This window comes from Aquila chrysaetos, chromosome 1 (genome assembly GCF_900496995.4).
Source record: "Aquila chrysaetos chrysaetos chromosome 1, bAquChr1.4, whole genome shotgun sequence".
NCBI lineage: Eukaryota > Metazoa > Chordata > Aves > Accipitriformes > Accipitridae > Aquila > Aquila chrysaetos.
The window spans coordinates 29,379,661-29,397,233 of record NC_044004.1 but is presented as its reverse complement, the minus strand read 5'-3'; the positions used below and the strand labels follow the sequence as shown (position 1 = coordinate 29,397,233).

The following is a 17,573-nucleotide window of genomic DNA, read 5'->3' as shown; positions in this document are numbered from 1 at the left end:
CTACGGGAATTTTAAAGGTTGAGCTGGTGTCTTTCTGTTTAATGGTCTTTGTTGGATTTAGCTCTTCGTAGCATGCCTAATTGTTTTTCAGTAGACATAAACTTCTGGCATCTATAAGCATCCTGTAGCACTGAATTTCTAGATTTAGCCAAATACTATGTGGGAGTAGAATACTTCCCTCTGTTATGAACGAGCCTCCTGGTAATTTCATTTTATGCCTTTGCTTTTGTATTATGAAAAATAATTATTGATGTTTTATCCCTATTTGGCATCGTCATACTCTTCAGGATTTTGTGCCCTGTTAGTCACCTGATGAATCCTAGTTATGCATCTCTTTAGATGAAAGCCACTCCATCCTGTTGTCTTTTGTATATGTTCAGGCTTTACATTCTTTTGTTATTGCAGGACCAAAACTGAATGCAGGAGCTAAGATTGAAGTGCCTCATGTGTTTACACATCGACATTTTTTCTGTACCTTTCTTTTCTTAATAATTTCTAGCATTTGATTTGCTTTCTTGAACACTACAAAACAATTCTGTAGAATTATCAGTTGTAACTCTCATGACTTCTTTTCATAGGACTTTCTGATGGTGGAGCATTTCTAATTCCATTTGGTTTGCATTGCACCAAGGACTTTAAAGCAGTTTGGTTATGCATTATCCGATATATGTCATATTTAATACAAATACAGAGGTTTCCTTTTGCTCTAGCAGTCAGGGAATATTTAAAGTACTTGGAATGAAATATGTGTCTGTAAATTATATACATATATAGGAATTATCTGTATGTGTAAAGTGTACTGAATTGAGGGTAAAGTTGCTGAAAAATGAAAAGTTGCTTTGTATGTCTGGACAGATAAAAGAGGCAGAAGCCAAAGCTGCTATTGAAGAAGAGAAACGAAGACAACAGGTATCAACCTTTCTTACTCACCCGCTTCTTCCCCCCCGCATTGTTCTTGTTAGTAAATAATTTCGTTTACATGCAACTAAAGTTGTATAGTTTGTAATGTGATATGCACAGTCATTCCTGTCAGCTGTTATCTTACTCTGAGATGTGTGCTGTGAATGATTTACAATGGTTAGGAGCCCACGTATTTTCCCAAACATTTTTCATAATTTTATGCAAAATTATAATTAATCAGTTTAATCTTGCATTACTATAACTGTGTATAGTATAGTTTATTTTTTAAATACTAAGTACTCTTGATTTTAATTGAACACTTTATAATGCATGAACACCACAGAATTGGTGAATAGCCTCCATAGAGGTTTAAATATTGGGTGAAGCTTCCCTCCTCCCTCCCATTTTGAAACAATGAGGAACCCTAAATGAGTCTTTTTCCTTCAAGGTCTCTGAGGGGAGGAAAAAATGTGTATTTACTGTAATTGCTGTTGTTGGTGAGCATATGTTGTCAGCATTGTAATCCAAGGAGCTTCTGTGCCAGCTGCCCGGAGACACTAATACTAACCATATTTCAGGCAAAAACCGTGAGCTTGGTTGGTGGTGATGGCTAGGTCAGGTTTGTCATCTGGAGGCTACAGCCTTAATGCACTCCTTCCAACCATGTATGCTTGTGCCTGAGCATTTGACATCAAGTCATATTCTAAGTACAATGTGTGCTTTCTGACTCTCCTTTTACTCAATTATCACAACAGTTATGTATTAGGTTATACGTCTGTTTTCACCTGCATGTCACACTCCATTATTATCGCAGAGCACTGGCTCACTCCCTGCTTGAAAGGGCATGCGGGACAGGCCTGATCGTCTTGTACCATTCCCCCAATCTCATTAGGATAGTCAGTTTGTGGGTCACAACTCCTGTTATGCATACTTTGATTAATTGCCTAGAGACTTTATTAAAGCGTTATGTCTACCAACCAATGCTCTAGCAAGGCCTGCTTTTGTTTTTCAATGGGGAGTGTGTCTATTCATTGTGCAGGAAAAGCATACAGTTAGGTACCTGTTGTCCAGGGGTCCAGGCACTGTTTTGTGATCATCTGGTAATGTTTATTGTTACATTCATGCCTCAACTGTCTACAATATTGATTACATATTCCCTCATACAACTCGTAGACAGTTCATCTAATTCTTGTTCTCGAAGCTGACCTTGGAAATGTTAGTTCAGGGACATAGGTCAGGAAGTGGAGCTTGCATACAGATGTCTGAAACATTTTGTTAGGCAGAGGTAATCTATAACTGATGGTTCTGCAAGCTAAGTACTGAAGTGTACTCATGGATGCTTACGTATGTAAAGAACATGCTTACAATTCTAGAGGTAGAAATTCAAAGTTGCTGGTGTTTGTATTGCACTGACTGTGTTTTCGTGCATTCCAGAAGGCATCCCAGTTACTAATGATTTGTGCCTCAAAATCACTTAATTTATAGTCCCTCAAATAAAGTCTCAGTAACAAGGCTTCTCTGAAATTGTAGCAGATTCACTCCACCAGCATAGTGTGCAACATTTATTTTTGTCTTGATCCTTCAGAAGTGATTGTTTCTGCAGTCACACCACCATTGCTTTCTACTTGTGCATTCACTGAAGTCTCACAGTTACAGTCCAGCAGTACCCTGGGCAATATATGGCAACTGATTCTGTGTACGTGTTTTGTGATGGATGCAGCTTCAGGGATAGAAGACTTCACCTATACATAATCAAGCCTATTAAAAGGTTAATTAAGAGTGGCCAGTTACATAGCACAATAGCAAACAGTAAGACAACAGTAAAAAAAATGGACAAAACCAATAAAAAAAGTAGGATAATAGTAACTAATAAATAAGCTGTAGAATTGCATACAAGTACTAACCTCAGCTACTTCAGCCTTTTATCTAAAATTGATTCCCTTCCAATTTGATCTCATAATCTGCTATCTGGTGATGCAAATTGGAGGACATCACTATCATAGGGTGTTGGGTCACATTAAGAGTATATATTTGAGTATACTCCCTTCTGACAATAGTTCGCATCTTGTACCACCTTCCTGATCTCATTAGCACATTTTTGTATAGACAGTTCATCTGTTAGTCAGAACTTCTTGAGACCTGTTTTGATTAATACTTCATGAAATCCTTTATATACAAACTAGTTAGTGCTCTGGTAAGTCTGCACATTTATATTTTGGTATTTGCTATATTTGATAGCAGCTTCTGCTAATATCATTTACAGATGGAATCACTTGTTTCTTAGTGGAAGGGAGATGGCTTGGTTAGGCTTTTCATCATGGCCCTAGCAGCCAAACTTTCTCTCTGCTTCACCATGTGAGGCCAGGGTTTTCACAATTGCTAGGTGGAAAAAAGATCAGTGCTTTGATTATTTAGCAATTCAGACCAAGCTCTCTCTCCATCTGTCCCACTCTAGTGTAAAAGATTTGGTTAAATTTTTGAGGTAAGTGGTAGTAGTCAAGAGTTTCAACACTGAAAGCCAAGTCTCAAACCTGAATTCTAATTTAATGAGATGTATGAAATATTTTGTTTCCTTTTTTCTTAGAAGGAAAAATGTTTTAACAGATCCTTGGAAGTTACAAAAGTCAAGCATGCTCCTGCCCCTGTAAAATACAAGACCTGCAATTTCAGGATATATGCTTTGTGTCTGCATAGTCACTGTTACTTGCATTCAATTAGCTACATTTCCCCATGGGGCTGCTACTCCTTCCAGTGCAGGAAGAATATAGAGAATAGCACATGAAGGAGCAAAATCCAGTACCTGAGTAACACTAAACTAGACATTATCTGACATCAAATTGTTTTGAGTATACAGTTTAAATAAATGCATTTCATTTTATTTTTAATATGTCTATACACAAAGAAGTTAGATTCTTATTCTCAACAAAAAGCTTGAGCTTGTTTAGCTTGAAAAATTAAGGTATTTTGAACACTGGGCACAACCATTACTTTATTGTTCAGAGATCATTGAGGTGACACTTTGGGAATGATGACAGTTATATAAAATCTGTAGGTAGCTTTTCAAGGACAGTGATGGCTTCTTTCTTGTATTCTGTGCCCACGAACCTTTTTTCATTCTGTGTTTTGTTTTTTTATGAGGTATTTATTTTTAGCTGGCTTTTTATAAAGATCACTAGGAAGGCAATTCAGTACCTGTTATATAATTGTTCGAGGCTTATATTTTAATTCAGATTACTGCAATTCATGAAGCACTCTGCTTTTAAAACCTACAGATCACAAGTATATAATAACTATAGAAGCCCCAAATTTTATTTAGTGTCTGTGTAAAATGAAATACTGCCACATTATCTATAAAACCTTAAGAACTCTGCACTTGCCTCCAGACTTCGGATTTTGAAAAACTGTTTCATTAAAATACTTTGATTTTCTAAAGGAGGATTAGCTAGTTGAAAGTAACCTTGTTTCAAATAGCAGGCTGTGGAACTTTTAACTTTTATCCCATATCATCAGAGAAGTGCCAACAATTTCTGCCTTTATTAGGTACAAAGGAATATACATCAAAATGGGTCCCTTTCTCCTGCTAACAGTGGTATCTGGCACAAGAAGGGAAGTAAGATCCGCTTTGTGAAACTCTGACAGATATTTGCTGTCAGTAGAGGAAGACCAGACATCAGGCAATCTTGAGTTCCAAAGGAAAATTGTATTTACTGGACTACTTCTCTCCCCATTTCCCAAAAGTCTTATTCTTGTTTCTTTAATGCACCTACCTTATTGTCTTAGTCCGTCTCTTCCTGGCAGCACTGCAGTAGTAGTCATGTAGATTTATTTCCTCTCATGGCCAGGCTTTGTCTCTGTTCACTGTCCACGTTTCCTCTGCTTCAGCTTAGTCTTGCGCGTTTTGCCCAGCCGGTCCCAGCTTGCTGCACTCTGCTGCTCCCATCTCTCTTGTCTCTTTCAGTTTATCTAGCCTTTCTGCTCCCTAGCTCCTTGTCCCATGCTTTCTCTAGTAGCTGACAACTCTACCCAAAAATCCAGATAATCGTCGGACCTTTTCTGGTTTTAGTCTGTCTCAGCTCTCCTTTAGAGCATCTTTTCTGATTTTCCTAGCAGTTAGATGGCTGCTCATTGGAGTCTCATCTCAGTCTTACGCTCTTTGTTCCAGGCTGCCTAATTCCAGTTTTATTTCAGCTTTGTACCCTAAAATGAGTTTCATCTGTATGCTCTTGATACCCTTTTAAAAGGATGTGGAGGGGGGTGAGAAACAGGCATCAGAGGATCCCACTGTTCATTCCAAGCATCACCCTGAAACTGCTGTTCTGGGTGGAACTTGGCATTCCTTTTATTTTTCCAATTGCTTTGCTTCATTTTGGGGCCTAAGGGCATGTGCTTTATCTTGAAGGATGCTATGTACCTACTTCAATCATATATGACTGACTAAGTGTTAATTTATAACACTTAACAAATGGAAACTTTTTGTACATGTCTAAGATTATAGGTATTAATCTAAAATTTAGCTGAGCATGCAAAATATAAAGAATTGAGGGAAAGATGATAGATCATTTATTTATTTATATTTTTATTAATTTATTTTTAGCAGAGAGCACATCCTCCTTATGGGGGGAGGTCTTTTATATGTTACTGTAATAGCTTAAATACTTACGAGTGCTTTTCTTTAATAGTAAAAATAATGTATTTTTAACATATTTAATGGAAATAACAATCTCATTTTGGTTTAACATATTCAACCTGAGTTAAAAATCTAATGTAAAATTTCAGTTGGTTGCATTTTTGGCAATGTTTTTTATAGGAAACTAAACAATGGTTTAATACTTGGAAGCAAAGTGCTTTGTAACCATGGGATGTAGTGCTATCATCTCATCTGTAAGAGATTTGTAACTTCCATTGACTGCCACTTATTTTTATAAAGTGGTTTTTGGGAATGTTTTGGGAATTATTTAAAATTGCACATTTCCTTGTTTTTAATTGACACAAATGTCAACTACTTCTGGTTTTCTTCATCTAGGCTGAACTGGAAGCTTTTGAAAACAGATTAAAAGGGCGAAGAAAGAATAAGAGAAGAAAGGATGAAGTAGAAGTTGAACAATCATCATGGCAAAAATACAAGAACCTCATTATGCTGCCAATGTTCGGAGTTGCTGTTGTGATGGTTGCATGGCTCATGGTCTACAATGACTGAAACAGCTCAATATTTAATATACCTCAGTCGGGCTTTAGGTAGCTATTATTCCTAGAATGTTAGTCTGTGTGTAACAACTTAATTTGCATAGATTATGTATGTATACCATTTGCCAAGAAAAGTGCAGAGGAGGGAAGAAGTGTCACCTTTTCTGTTTGTTACATTCACAGCACAAAACTGAATTCAGACACTGAAAGTAATAGTAGATTTTAGTCTATGCTGAAGTGCTGATGTAATTTGTCTGACTGAGGTCCGTTAACATCTCTTCTATTAATACATTGTGTTACTTTTCCTTGTCTCCATTTCAAATTATTAAAAATAGCTTAGTATAAAATGCTTTATTGAATATTTGTTTCCTGTAAAATCAATTTAGTCATTTATTGAAGATTAGTATTCTTATGCTAGTCTTTATGTTGTATCACACAATAATTTCTGTGCTTCATGTCAGTTTTAATTATAACAACTAACAGGGAACTTCGGATCACTTAGGCTTGAATATTCTGGGGCTTCATGTCAAAACTTTGTTCAGACAAAGGAAATGTGAACTTGTCTTTCAAGTCGACTGTATCACAAACAATAAAAAGGGCCCCCTTACAGACTGTGGGGTTTGTTTTTTGGTTGCTCCCCCCGCCCTTGTTTCTTCAAAATCAAACCAATTGAAAACCTCATTTAATGGACAGATGCATATGCTGAACATGGATGTGAAGTAGTTTCAGGATATGGGGATGTGTTCTCATCATTGCCCCCATCACCAACAGCAGAAAAACAATCTGAAATTGAACTTAGGGTACCACTTGACTATTTGTGTAGATAAATGTCACATTTGAATATTTGCATAGGTGTGCAAAACCATAATTGAATAGCATAACAATACAATTATATGTTATTCTGAAGCCATCTGGATGGTGCTTGTTAATCATGTATAAACTGTCTAGCTAATCTTTTAAAAATATATATTTTTTTGCTGACAGTTTAGAATACCTTGCTTTTGGGATATCAGCATTGGTTCCTAGAACTGAAAGGTTTACACAGCTTCAAGATTATTAGAGAAGCTGCATTGTCTCAGCTGAGGGACTGCAAGTTAAATTTGGGGGTGGGGAAATCAGAATACTGAATTTTTAAACCCGTGCTGGAAATTTTATGCCAAGACTTGAGCATTGTGGGTAATTGAGAAGTGCTTACAAGATCCTGTGAAAGATGAGGTATGAAGCCAAAGGGCATTAGGTTGCCCTTGTAATTCAGGCATACAGTTTCATCACAAATCCTGCAAAAGCAGTGGGACCATTTGTGTGAATTAGTAGAGAAGATTGCAGTTGGTTTGAAAAGTCTTTCAGTTGATTTTGGCCCACTTGTAAAGGGACCCAGTATTAATTTGAGCTGATATCCAATTGTAATTATGGTTCAGCAGCAGAAAAAATAGAAAAGCTGCAAAAAAAGTAGTTTTTAGATTGCGTAGATTGACAAAATGAGGAGAAAATAACTGTCTTTTCAATTTTTCACCTAAGTTTGGTGAAAGAGAAGAGAGGTAAGGAAAACTTGGCAATATTTAGCATGGATTGGTGCTATCTGATAGTATTTTATGGGGGAGTATTTAATTGATTTTTAGAAATGCATACTACTTCTGTCATGATGTGTCCAGCTATTAGTATGTAAAGTTGTAGATTAATTGAAATTATACTAGGCAATCATAGTTGCATCTCTGTTGCATTCTCTTATTTTCTAGTATAAGGAATAAACCATTTTCCATATTGTTACTTTAACTCTTTTCTATAATATTAATGCCTGCAAGATAATTCCATATATAAGGGTTGTTTCTTTAACCAAGTGAGGTGATGCTATTATGTGACTGCTTATGCCAGTAACTGTCCTGTTACTGAGAGAAAAAGAAGAGAGATTTTTCTTCAGCTAAAGTAAAACACAATGTATTGTCCAAAAATACAAAAAGATGCCTTTATAGCTGAAACATGCAGATCAACATGAACGAGACCATTGTGGAAACAGCTTTTATCTTACATGACCATAACTAATTTTTCTATTTACTGCTAGCTTTTTCTTTAAAACAATCACAATGTAGTTTTTCCTTACCACTACAGCAAAGAGAAGAAATCTCTCTCTACAGAGCTATAAAAATGAACTGCTCTTGAGTTATATGTTTGATGTAGTTCTTAGTGTTTTTTTCTGCATATTTTGCAGTATTTACGTGAAATATTGGAGAGGAAAAGACTTGCTTCTCATTGATCATCTTTATTATAATAAGAAAGCACACCAATCTTTAAAAATTCATTCCATTCATACAGTGTGCCTATGAGTAGGCATATTCCCTTTCTTAAAGGATTTGTATCGCTCCTGAATCTCGCATATGTGAGACGTACCTATTTTTGAAATTTTATTCAAAGTAGTTCTGTGTATCTTATCCAACCATCTGAGTCATTTGCACTCTTTTGGTCTGCCTGCTGAACCAGATATTTGTTTTTTGGCATTAAAAAAGTGTGGGGGTTTGAGCAATCTGCAGTTAATAAATCACGAGTTTCTATTTGGGTTTTTTTTAATTATTTTTACAGTTAATTTTTTGCCTTTCTTTCGTTGGAGCTGTGTGTTGCAAGCATGACAACCTTTGAAGTGAAAGGTACAGATAAAATCGCTGTTATTCAGTATACATGAAAGATGGTAATTCTAAAAAGGAAATATTGAACTAAAGGTAAAATGTAATGTACTGTTACATAATGTAATAAGCAAATATTTTTTATGTTAAGTTTACCAAAAAAATGCATATTGGTAATTATACATTAAAACAAATGAGATAATCTGACCTGCTGTTGAAGGGAAATTATATAGAGAGAAGCCTGATCATGAGGATACTTAGCATGCAGACAATTTAGCTATGTGTAAAATAAAAAAAAAAACTGAGGGGGGCTTTTCCTGATTCTGAATGCATTCCGGTGAGTATTCATCTGTCTGCTGAACCAAGGTGCTTACAAGTGATCAACATGTTTCGGATTGGAAACTCCTTGGGCAAGTTTGTTACCTCTAACAATTGACAAAGCCAGTGTGTGTGTTAATTTCATGTAAAAACCAAGTCAGACAATAAATGCATCAAAAACAACTTGAAAATTTGTTTGTTCTCAAGGACTGGTGTAGTAAAGCAGCAAATTTCTCCTGGGTAATGATGACTGACATAGTGCAACAGAAGTTTTTAGGCGTGCTTTTTGTTCGCCTCTCTGGCAGGGATAGCTCTTACTGCTCAGATTAATACTGGAATTATGTAATCATGTTCCTTCATGTTACTGCTCTGACAGAATTGCAAGAATGGGTTGGGGAAGTAGATTAAGATGAAACAAATGGGAATGGATTTAGTAGATGATTTTTTTGGCCTCATGTGGGGACATACAGCTGATTTATTAGACATTTGTCCTGACCTTAACGACTAGAGAGGGAAATGTTACTATGCAGATAGCACCAAAATTTGGTCATAGCAGCTTCAATGCTTGATTGTGGCTTTAAAGCACTGAACTCTTGAGTTTATAATCTCAGTAGTTCTGGCTCCAAAGGATATCTGCTATATGCCAGCTTTTCTGAGAGCAATGTGCCTGCGTGTTGTGGGGTTAGAGCACAGAGATGCTTGGTCTGAAGGGCGTTTCTGTGTGAGGCAGCAGAAGCTTGATGTGTGTGTGGTAGCTGCTCGCTGGTGCGTGCTTTAGGTTGGAGTATTCTTGTGCAGTCTGTGGGCAACCCTGTCCTCAGTTTCGCTTAGTTCAGATATCCATCTTCTGCTTCAATTTCATCCTATTACCAGTTGTTATCTATGGGCATTTAAGTTGCTCCCTTTTCTTGCTTCATGAATGCAAATTTGTATTCATGTCTGCCCTTATCATTCAATTAAATCAATCAATTGCTCTAAAGATTATAAAATTAAGATACTGTAGTGGTCTGTATTTACTAGGAAGGGAAATGCAAGGTAAAAGTTAGAGAAAAATCAAATGAAGTCAAGATTAGTTATAAGATAATGAGATGTGCTTTCCACTAATGGTTACATGTTAATAAATTATTTGGACTCTGCATTAAAATGTTTATATATCATGCTACCAGAGAACAAGTTTCTGGTATGGACAGTGTATCAGTAGGAGCTCTGTGATATATTAAAGTCAGTCATAAGGTAGGCTAAATGGCAGCTGTCCAGAAATAAGTCATACTCTGAGGGAACTGTGGCTTAATTCAACCAAGTATTATTTAAATAATTGTTTCTCATGCAGTGATTTCCATAAAATTGCCAACAAAACCAGAACTCGGCTTAGGCTTTCTCTGCTGTACACTGTGGCTGAACCTTGTAGTTGTGAAACTGCAATTTGAATGGCTCCCTCACTTGAGGAAATTAGTATGAGATCAGGAGTCAAGACTGGTTTGGGGTCTGGAAGTCACAGTTCTACTGTTGAATAAGACATCCTCCATCCAAAGCCAAGCTGGCTTTGCAGTCTGAGCCATGTACTGCACCTCTTAAATTTCAGTTTTCAGTTGTTCTTATTCTAATTTTTGACAGGGCTAACTAACTAATCTCTGTGAAATACCGTAATAAGTAATGAATTATGGTTTGATTCCTCTCTTTATCACCACTACACTAGGGATTATTTGTTGGTTTACATTAAGCAATTTGAAGATTTTGCATAAGTGCTCTTGCTTCTGTTTCCTGTCATGCTTTTCCTATTATTTGTGCAATTGTTTCAAAAACAAAAGCAATGCCTTCCTCCAGCAGGGGACTTTGGTGGGGTAAAAAAATTCAGGACTGAGTTACCACGAGCTGAAGTTACTTATGTACAGTGGTACTCCAGAAGCAGCACAGAGCCCCGGGTTTCTGCCCCATAAAGTTTGCACACAAACAGAAAGTGTCAGGGCCTAAATCTGAAGGTATGGAAATAAAGATATCTGGAAAAGAAGCTTGGGAAAAAAGCTAGGAAGAAGTGTTCGTCTTGGACATATATAAACAACCTCTATAGAGGAGGGGTATCATCCTTGCTGACAGCCAGGAGTGGGGACCAGGGCTAGAAGCCATCTTCATGTTGAGGTGGCTGTGCACGTTTTTTGGGTGTTTTCTGACTCGCATTTTGAATGATAGCATTTCAGAAGCGCTAAAACATGCACAGTAAAAAGGGGAAGCCTTTCTGTTTTACAACTGTCCTTTCATAACCCAGTCGTGGTGCCAGCTCTCTGTGGCTCCTGGAAGGGTCCTGAACTGCTGCTGTTCTAGTAGCGCCCACTTCTGCCCATCCACCATGCTTTTTGTCCTGTTGACTTTATCATTCTTGGATAGCGCTTGCGAGCTCCGTTGCGTACGCAGACCCGGGCTTCCGTCAGACTTGACATCTTTGGATGCGGGTGCAGGGAAGAGGGGACAAGTGCATCAACATGCAAGTCTTAAAAGCCGATGTCTCATGGGGGTGGGGCATTTGCGCTGTCATTTGCAGCTTCAGGCGGCACTTGTCTCTTGGCGTGAGAGCTTTGCTTCAAGAGGTTTGCAACAACCGCCGTCCCCCCCCCCCTCCAGCTCTCAGGCCGTGGGGGTCGGTCACGGCGGGGGCACAGGTGCCGCGTCCCCGGCCGCCGCCGTCCTCCGGCGCAGCGCTTCCTCGCACGGGGGGGGGGGGGGGGGGGAACGTGGCACGACAGGCTTGCCTGGCCCCGGCGGGGCTGGGACCGGAGCCTCACTGCGGGGAAGGAGCTGGAGAAACCTGTCGCCGGCTCCGGGAGAGCGTCCTTCCCGCCGCAGCCCCTTTCCCCCCCCCGCTTCTGCTTCTGCCGGCGGCAGCGCCCGGCGCCGCTTTCAGCCCTCTTTTTGGAGATAGGGAGGATCGGTTGGGGTGAAACGAAAGACTTTGCGTGACCACAACGTAAAATAAAGAGCATCCAGATGGCAGGTGGGTCCTCCTGCGCCCGGGAACCGCGGGTGGATGGACCCGGGAGCCCGGCGCGGGCTCGCCATCATCCCCCGCTCTGAACTCCGCGCTCGAACTCGGCGGGCCGGGCGCGCCGGCAGGTCCGGGCGCCGGGCTGCTGCCTTCGGACGGCTGCGGCGGCGAGGGCGCACCCGGGCGGCCCCGGCCCCTCGCCCGCGGCAGAGCCCTAGCGAGCCCAGCTAAGGCGTGCGAGGGGCGAGCTCCGCGGGCTTCTGCCCCGCGCGCCGTCCCTGGCTCGGGCTTGTCTTGCCACCTGAAGCCCTTCGCGGCGTGACGAGACGTCCTTTATCGCGGGGGGGGGGGACGGACACGGACGGGGGCGCAGGCTGTGCCCACCTCATCCGCCCTCCCTGGGGGACGGCTTTAGGGCGAAATTAGCAAGTGGGCAGTCTCTCAGCTTGTCCCCGAGGGGTAGAGCGTGATGTGCAAAAGGGGTGGGGATGTGGCGGCTTTCTCGCGGAGGTTTATTATTATTGGGTGGAGGAGGGGGGAGGGGGAGTCTGCCGAGCAGACAAAATGCGGAGCCCCCCCGCCCCGCAACTGTGTATGTGCGGGAGGCGGGCGGCCGCGGCTCGTCAGAGTCCGAGGTAGAGAAGGGTGAGGGGGGGCGGCCAAAGTGGAGAGGGTTCCGCAGCAGCCAGAGCATGCTCTCCATGCAACAGTTCCCTGCCCTGCCTGCGGAGGAGGAGCGCTACCGGCAGGTTCTCTCCGCCAACCGGGTAAGGCGAGCCCGAGGGCGCTCCCCTCCGCGCGTGGGGCCGCCTGGGGGCCACGGGCTTGCGAGGGCGGCCGGCTCCGCCGCTCGGCCACCCCCGCGGGGCGGGCGGGGGGCGGCGTGCTCAGGGGGCGACGGACGGGAGAAGGGGAGCGCGGCCGCCGGTCCGGCGGGGAATCCCCCCGTCCCGTCCCCGCCCGTCCACCCGCCGTGCGCTGCGCACAGCCTGCGCTGCCGCCGCGGGGCCGAGCGGCAGGTTGCTCGGGCAAGCGGAGAAGGGGCGAGCCCTGCTCCGAGCCCCGCGATCCGCCGCAGCGAGAGCGGCCCCGTGTCTGGCGGGCGGCGACGGTGCCGCGTCCCCGGGGGGCGGCCGGGGGCAAGTGACCGCCCGCCGCCGACCCGCCGGAGCGCTCCCGCGTCCGAATTCGCGCGGCCGTGCGGGAGGAGCGCGGGGGGCGGCCGAGTTCGGAGGCGCAGAAGGTAGGTGAGCCGGTCGCAGTTAACGAGCGGTCGTTATCAGCGTTTCAGGAAAAGAGCTCAGGTCTCCCACAAAGTCAGCAGGGGAGGTCAGCGGGGCTGAGGTGCCCGCGAATTGCTCTGGCGCTGGAAGGAGCGCGGAGGAGTTGCGCCGAGCCCGACGGCAACAGGTCCGGCCAGCATTTGCGAGAGCAAAGTTTGGGCTTGACCTCCGGCGGGACGGCCCTGCCAGCTCCACCGGCGGCCGGGCTCCCGGGGAGCCGACGCACCGTGCCCTCGTCCCCGGCGCGGCAGCTGCCGCCCGGCAGCGGCGAGGGCTGGCTTCGCCCTCCCGTGGGCCGCACCCCGGGGTCGGGTGGAGGGACTCCTTCCCCCTCCTCTTCCCCCGCCTCCCACGGCTGTCCGGCGGCATGGTACCGCTGGCCGCCGCCACCCACGGGAGGTGGTCATCCCGCGGAGGGTCACGGACGGAGGCAGTTAATCCTTGCAGGGCGAAACCTGGCTGATTGCAAGTGTCCGAAGGGGATAGCGGGGGTGTTCTCGGTCTCCCAGCACACCCCCGGGGAGGAGCGGGGCGGAGGAGCATGCTTTGCCTGCCCCTCTACGAGAAGCTGCACGGGGCGGGAGTGGTGGTGGTGGTGGTGGTGTCACCCCGGTGTCCCGCTGCGGGTGGCACCGTCAGCGGGGGAGGCACGGCGGGGGCCGCAGGTGAACAGCGGGGCGGCCGCTCCCCGTGGCGGTGCCGGTGCGGAGCTGGGAGGACTGTCTCCCCTCTCCTCCCCGCGCCGGACCGGAGTGCTGAGGATGATGAGGAGAGCTGGAGGGAGGGCGGCGGAGCTTCCCGCGCTGCTGCTGTCACACCGATCCGCCCGCGACCGAGACGGCGGAGCGGCGGGTTCTGCAAGCGTGTGAATGGGGCGGTACGGCTCAGTAGTGTCGTTGCTCCGCTTGATTTAAAATGCAGAATGCTTGGACGCGTTTCACGGCAGAAGATTAATTAATTAACCTTTATTTTAAATTATTAGCAGTCTGGCTGAGATGGTGGAACTCTTAAGCGAAATCAAATATCTAGAGCTTTTAATGCATTTGCGGCGTCTCTTGGGAAGGTTTAGTTTTCAGCAGTAAAAATACGGGAATGGATTTTTCCATATGGCCACTTCCACCCTTCCTGTGTTCCTAAAAGATGGACCAGTCAGCAGGACTAAACCGTAATTCTTTAGCTGTGTTTTTGTAATGGATGCCTTAGGTGGAGATCTCTGTTACAAGCTGCTCAGGTACTGTGACACAGACAGCATTGAGTTAGTGTATCACTGAGGTGATCCAAACACCTATAAAGGAGTAATACAAAGAATTATAGAACCACTCTGCTTATGTGTCTCTCTAAAAGCTGGTGACATCTCCTGAGTGTCTGGGACATCGAGGTTCTGTAGGAAGCTGGGGGCTCCTCCAGGGGACAGGGGAATCCTGAACAACGTCCAAACCTCCTTTGGAAAGGAAATGCTTGTGACTTTTTTCCCTCCGCCATCAGCCATTTATGGGGTACCCCGACAGCCAGATTTTTCTGCCCATGGGGAAGCCTGGCCCTTCAACCTTGTACATAATCGTCACTGAGCACGCATTTTTAAGGAAGCCACCAGTACTCCTTTTCCTGAGAAGGCTCTTGGGGTGGTGAGCCTGGCAGCACAGCTCGCTTGCCCAGATTAGAGGAACCTGCTTGTGCTTTATTAGTATCTGATGGGACCATCAGGATAAAACATTGTTTTTCCTCAGTCTTTTGGAGCTGGGACTATAAAGTACTGAAGAAACCATTCACTCTCTCCAGAAATCTTTGCTGGCGCTCGTCTGTGTGCCTGTGGTAGATAACTTGAGTGTTCAGTGAATCAGAAGTATAAGACAGCTTGAAATGTGTCACGATCGGAGGTGTTCGATAAAATGTGCAATGCACACAGGGCAATTTAATATATCTGTATCATTGTTTAGCTGTTAATGATGTATTAGATGATGTCTGCAGATACAAATGAAAGCCAGGACTGTTAACAGTGCCAGTAATTATTTAAAAATGCAGGCAGGCTTACTTGAATGTAGGAGCTTTTTTTTTTTTTTTTTTTTTTTTTGCTAAGCTGATATACATGTTTAGGTCTTAGCACTCTGCTCCCTTGAGGAACATTACTGTCCTGCCGTTATACTAAGTCCATGTATTGCCAAACACATAATTTCTTGTTACTACTTGCTTGGCCAAGGGAGGAGTGCATGCGGAGGCTGAGGTGGATAAGCACCCAGACAGAAATCTCATTTACCAGAAGGGGAGCAGTCCTAACACTCCAGGAGATCGTGCCATTGTGTGTAACTGCCTGACAGCGTGTGCTGTTCAGCCTGAAAGCAGATGACCTGGTATCCACTGGTCCAGCTGGGATCAAAGCCACAGCTCCCACCTCTTAAGGAAGTGCCTGCAGTCCTTATATTGTGCCTGCTGTATTGGGATGGCCTGAATCTGCTGGGTCTCAGCGTGGCAAAGACTCGGCGATCCCAAACAGCCTCTTGGCCACACTGATGGAAGCACTGTCTTCCCGCTTGTGTACAAAGGGCTTATTTAGAGTTCAGCATTTGTTGGTTAGAGCAGTTGAGTAGCGGTGAGAGCAGAAGCCTCTGGGTTTCTTCGCCAGGTGTAACCATCCCAACATTCCCTCACCTGTTCCGCCTTCTCGTGGCCCTCATAAATGGCAGGCTGGGTAAGTACAATTCTCCAGTGCCAGGGGAGAAAGGTGGAAGATAACCTCTTGTGAAGTGAGGGGTTGTCACAGTAGGACAAGGAAAGCTTAAATCCGCCTTGAAAAGGTCTTCACATGCAGAACAACCTCTGAAGAGAGTGGCCAGACAGGCTCCAGCTTGACTACCCTCATTACATCTTGATTTTTTTCGCTTGGGGCTTCCCTGCCACAGCCACCTTGCCCGGCGGTGGTCAGGGATGGCAGAGGGGCCTTGTTCGTGGGGGAATCTCCCAGTCTGCAGCCCCGCAACACAAGAATATGATGCCGATCGCATCCCTTCCTTCTGTCCCCCACCCCTCTATAAATAACTCGCTGGGCTGACCTGTCAGATTCCCCCAGCAGAGCGGATCCCCTGACCCGGGCCGCCTGCAGTGGAAAGTCTGAATGCGAAAAATACCGTAGTAAAAATAGAGCAGCTGGGTAGCCCCTCTGGCAGGTCCTAGCGCCGCGGCCCAGGCCTGCGCAGCATTGATAGCTTCCTCCCTGCATCCAAACTTTAATATCCTAATGGTGAATTCTTTTCTCCTTTTTTAACTGTCAGATGGAAGCATAATTCATTGCTGCTATTCTGCTGTGGAACATATAGTTCTCTTCCAAGTAGTGTTTTTAATTTCAGCTTGTCTTTCTAATCAGCAAACATGAAAGAAATAGGGATAGTGGTTTCATATCCTAAATGTAAAAATAATAATGAGACAACGATCAAGCAAGAGCTTGCCGTTTCAAAAAGAGATGAGAATCCTGCTACCTCTGAAGTCTGAATTAGATTTCTTCCCGTGCCTACCTTGTGCAGAAGACTGCTCTCCTGAAGGGATAGATTCTCCTCAGCTGTGGTTTCAAGCCACTAAAACTTAAAGGAATGCTTGTAATTATTTACTTATGCATATACTGTTTTTTCTCGTTGTTTTACCTGTGAAATCTGAGTATCTAGAGGTTAAAGCCAGCGATAGAGACTGGAAAGTGTTGTCTGATTGCTGCTATGCCTTCATCTGGTGCATCCATGTTGCAGTCCTGGCTTGCAGTGCACACTGGAGCACGGCCTACTCTCGGTGTGGTGGTGGGGTGGCCTCGCTCACAGCCAAGCACCCGCACAGCCGCTCGCTCACTCCCTCTTCCCTGTCCTGCGGGACGGGGGAGAAAATAGGAAGAATGAGAGTGAGAAAGCTCGTGGGTCAAGATAAAGGCTGGGAGATTGCTTACTGATTACTGGTAATCACTCTTTTTCCATTTCTCTGCCTGTGCAGTGTTTTTTGCCCTTTCTTAAATATGTTTTCAGAGAGGCAGCACCAGCTTGGCTGATGAGCTCAGCTGTGTCCCGTGGTGTGGAGCCAGCTGGAACTGGCCATGTCCAGCATGGGACAGCCCCTAGCGTCTTCTCATGGAGGCCACCCTTGCAGTCCCCCCACTGCCAGCAGCTTGCCACCCACACCCAGTACAGATGTCCATGCCATCAGGGGCAGAATTATCTAGAAGTGGTGGCCACCTCATCATAGCATCAGCTTGGGAAAGTATGTTTGCTCACAGCTGACCAAAGTGGCAGTTTTACCTCCGTGGTTGTCTGCTTCCCTGTCCCT

The 17,573-nt window shown here is 44.4% G+C and overlaps 2 protein-coding genes across 4 annotated transcripts in view; both read left to right on the top strand.

Moving 5' to 3' along the window:
• Nucleotides 1-9,200, top strand: part of NFXL1 (nuclear transcription factor, X-box binding like 1) — a 49,981-nt gene extending 40,781 nt beyond the window's left edge. The window contains exons 21-22 of one of the 2 annotated variants that reach the window (XM_030016450.2): nucleotides 856-909; nucleotides 5,924-9,200. In XM_030016450.2, the coding sequence (XP_029872310.1) occupies nucleotides 856-909; nucleotides 5,924-6,097 (228 nt within the window). In that variant the 3' untranslated portion in view covers nucleotides 6,098-9,200. Of the gene's footprint in view, nucleotides 1-855; nucleotides 910-1,348; nucleotides 1,675-5,923 lie in introns of those variants that run through there. The other variant, XM_041123445.1, reaches the window with a different exon arrangement.
• A 3,372-nt stretch (nucleotides 9,201-12,572) lies between these two features.
• The window catches only part of CORIN (corin, serine peptidase), a 170,494-nt gene continuing 165,493 nt past the window's right edge, over nucleotides 12,573-17,573 (top strand). For both annotated transcript variants that reach the window (XM_030011931.2, XM_030011921.2), the window contains exon 1: nucleotides 12,573-12,761. In XM_030011931.2, the coding sequence (XP_029867791.1) occupies nucleotides 12,687-12,761 (75 nt within the window). In that variant the 5' untranslated portion in view covers nucleotides 12,573-12,686. The remainder of the gene's footprint in view (nucleotides 12,762-17,573) is intronic.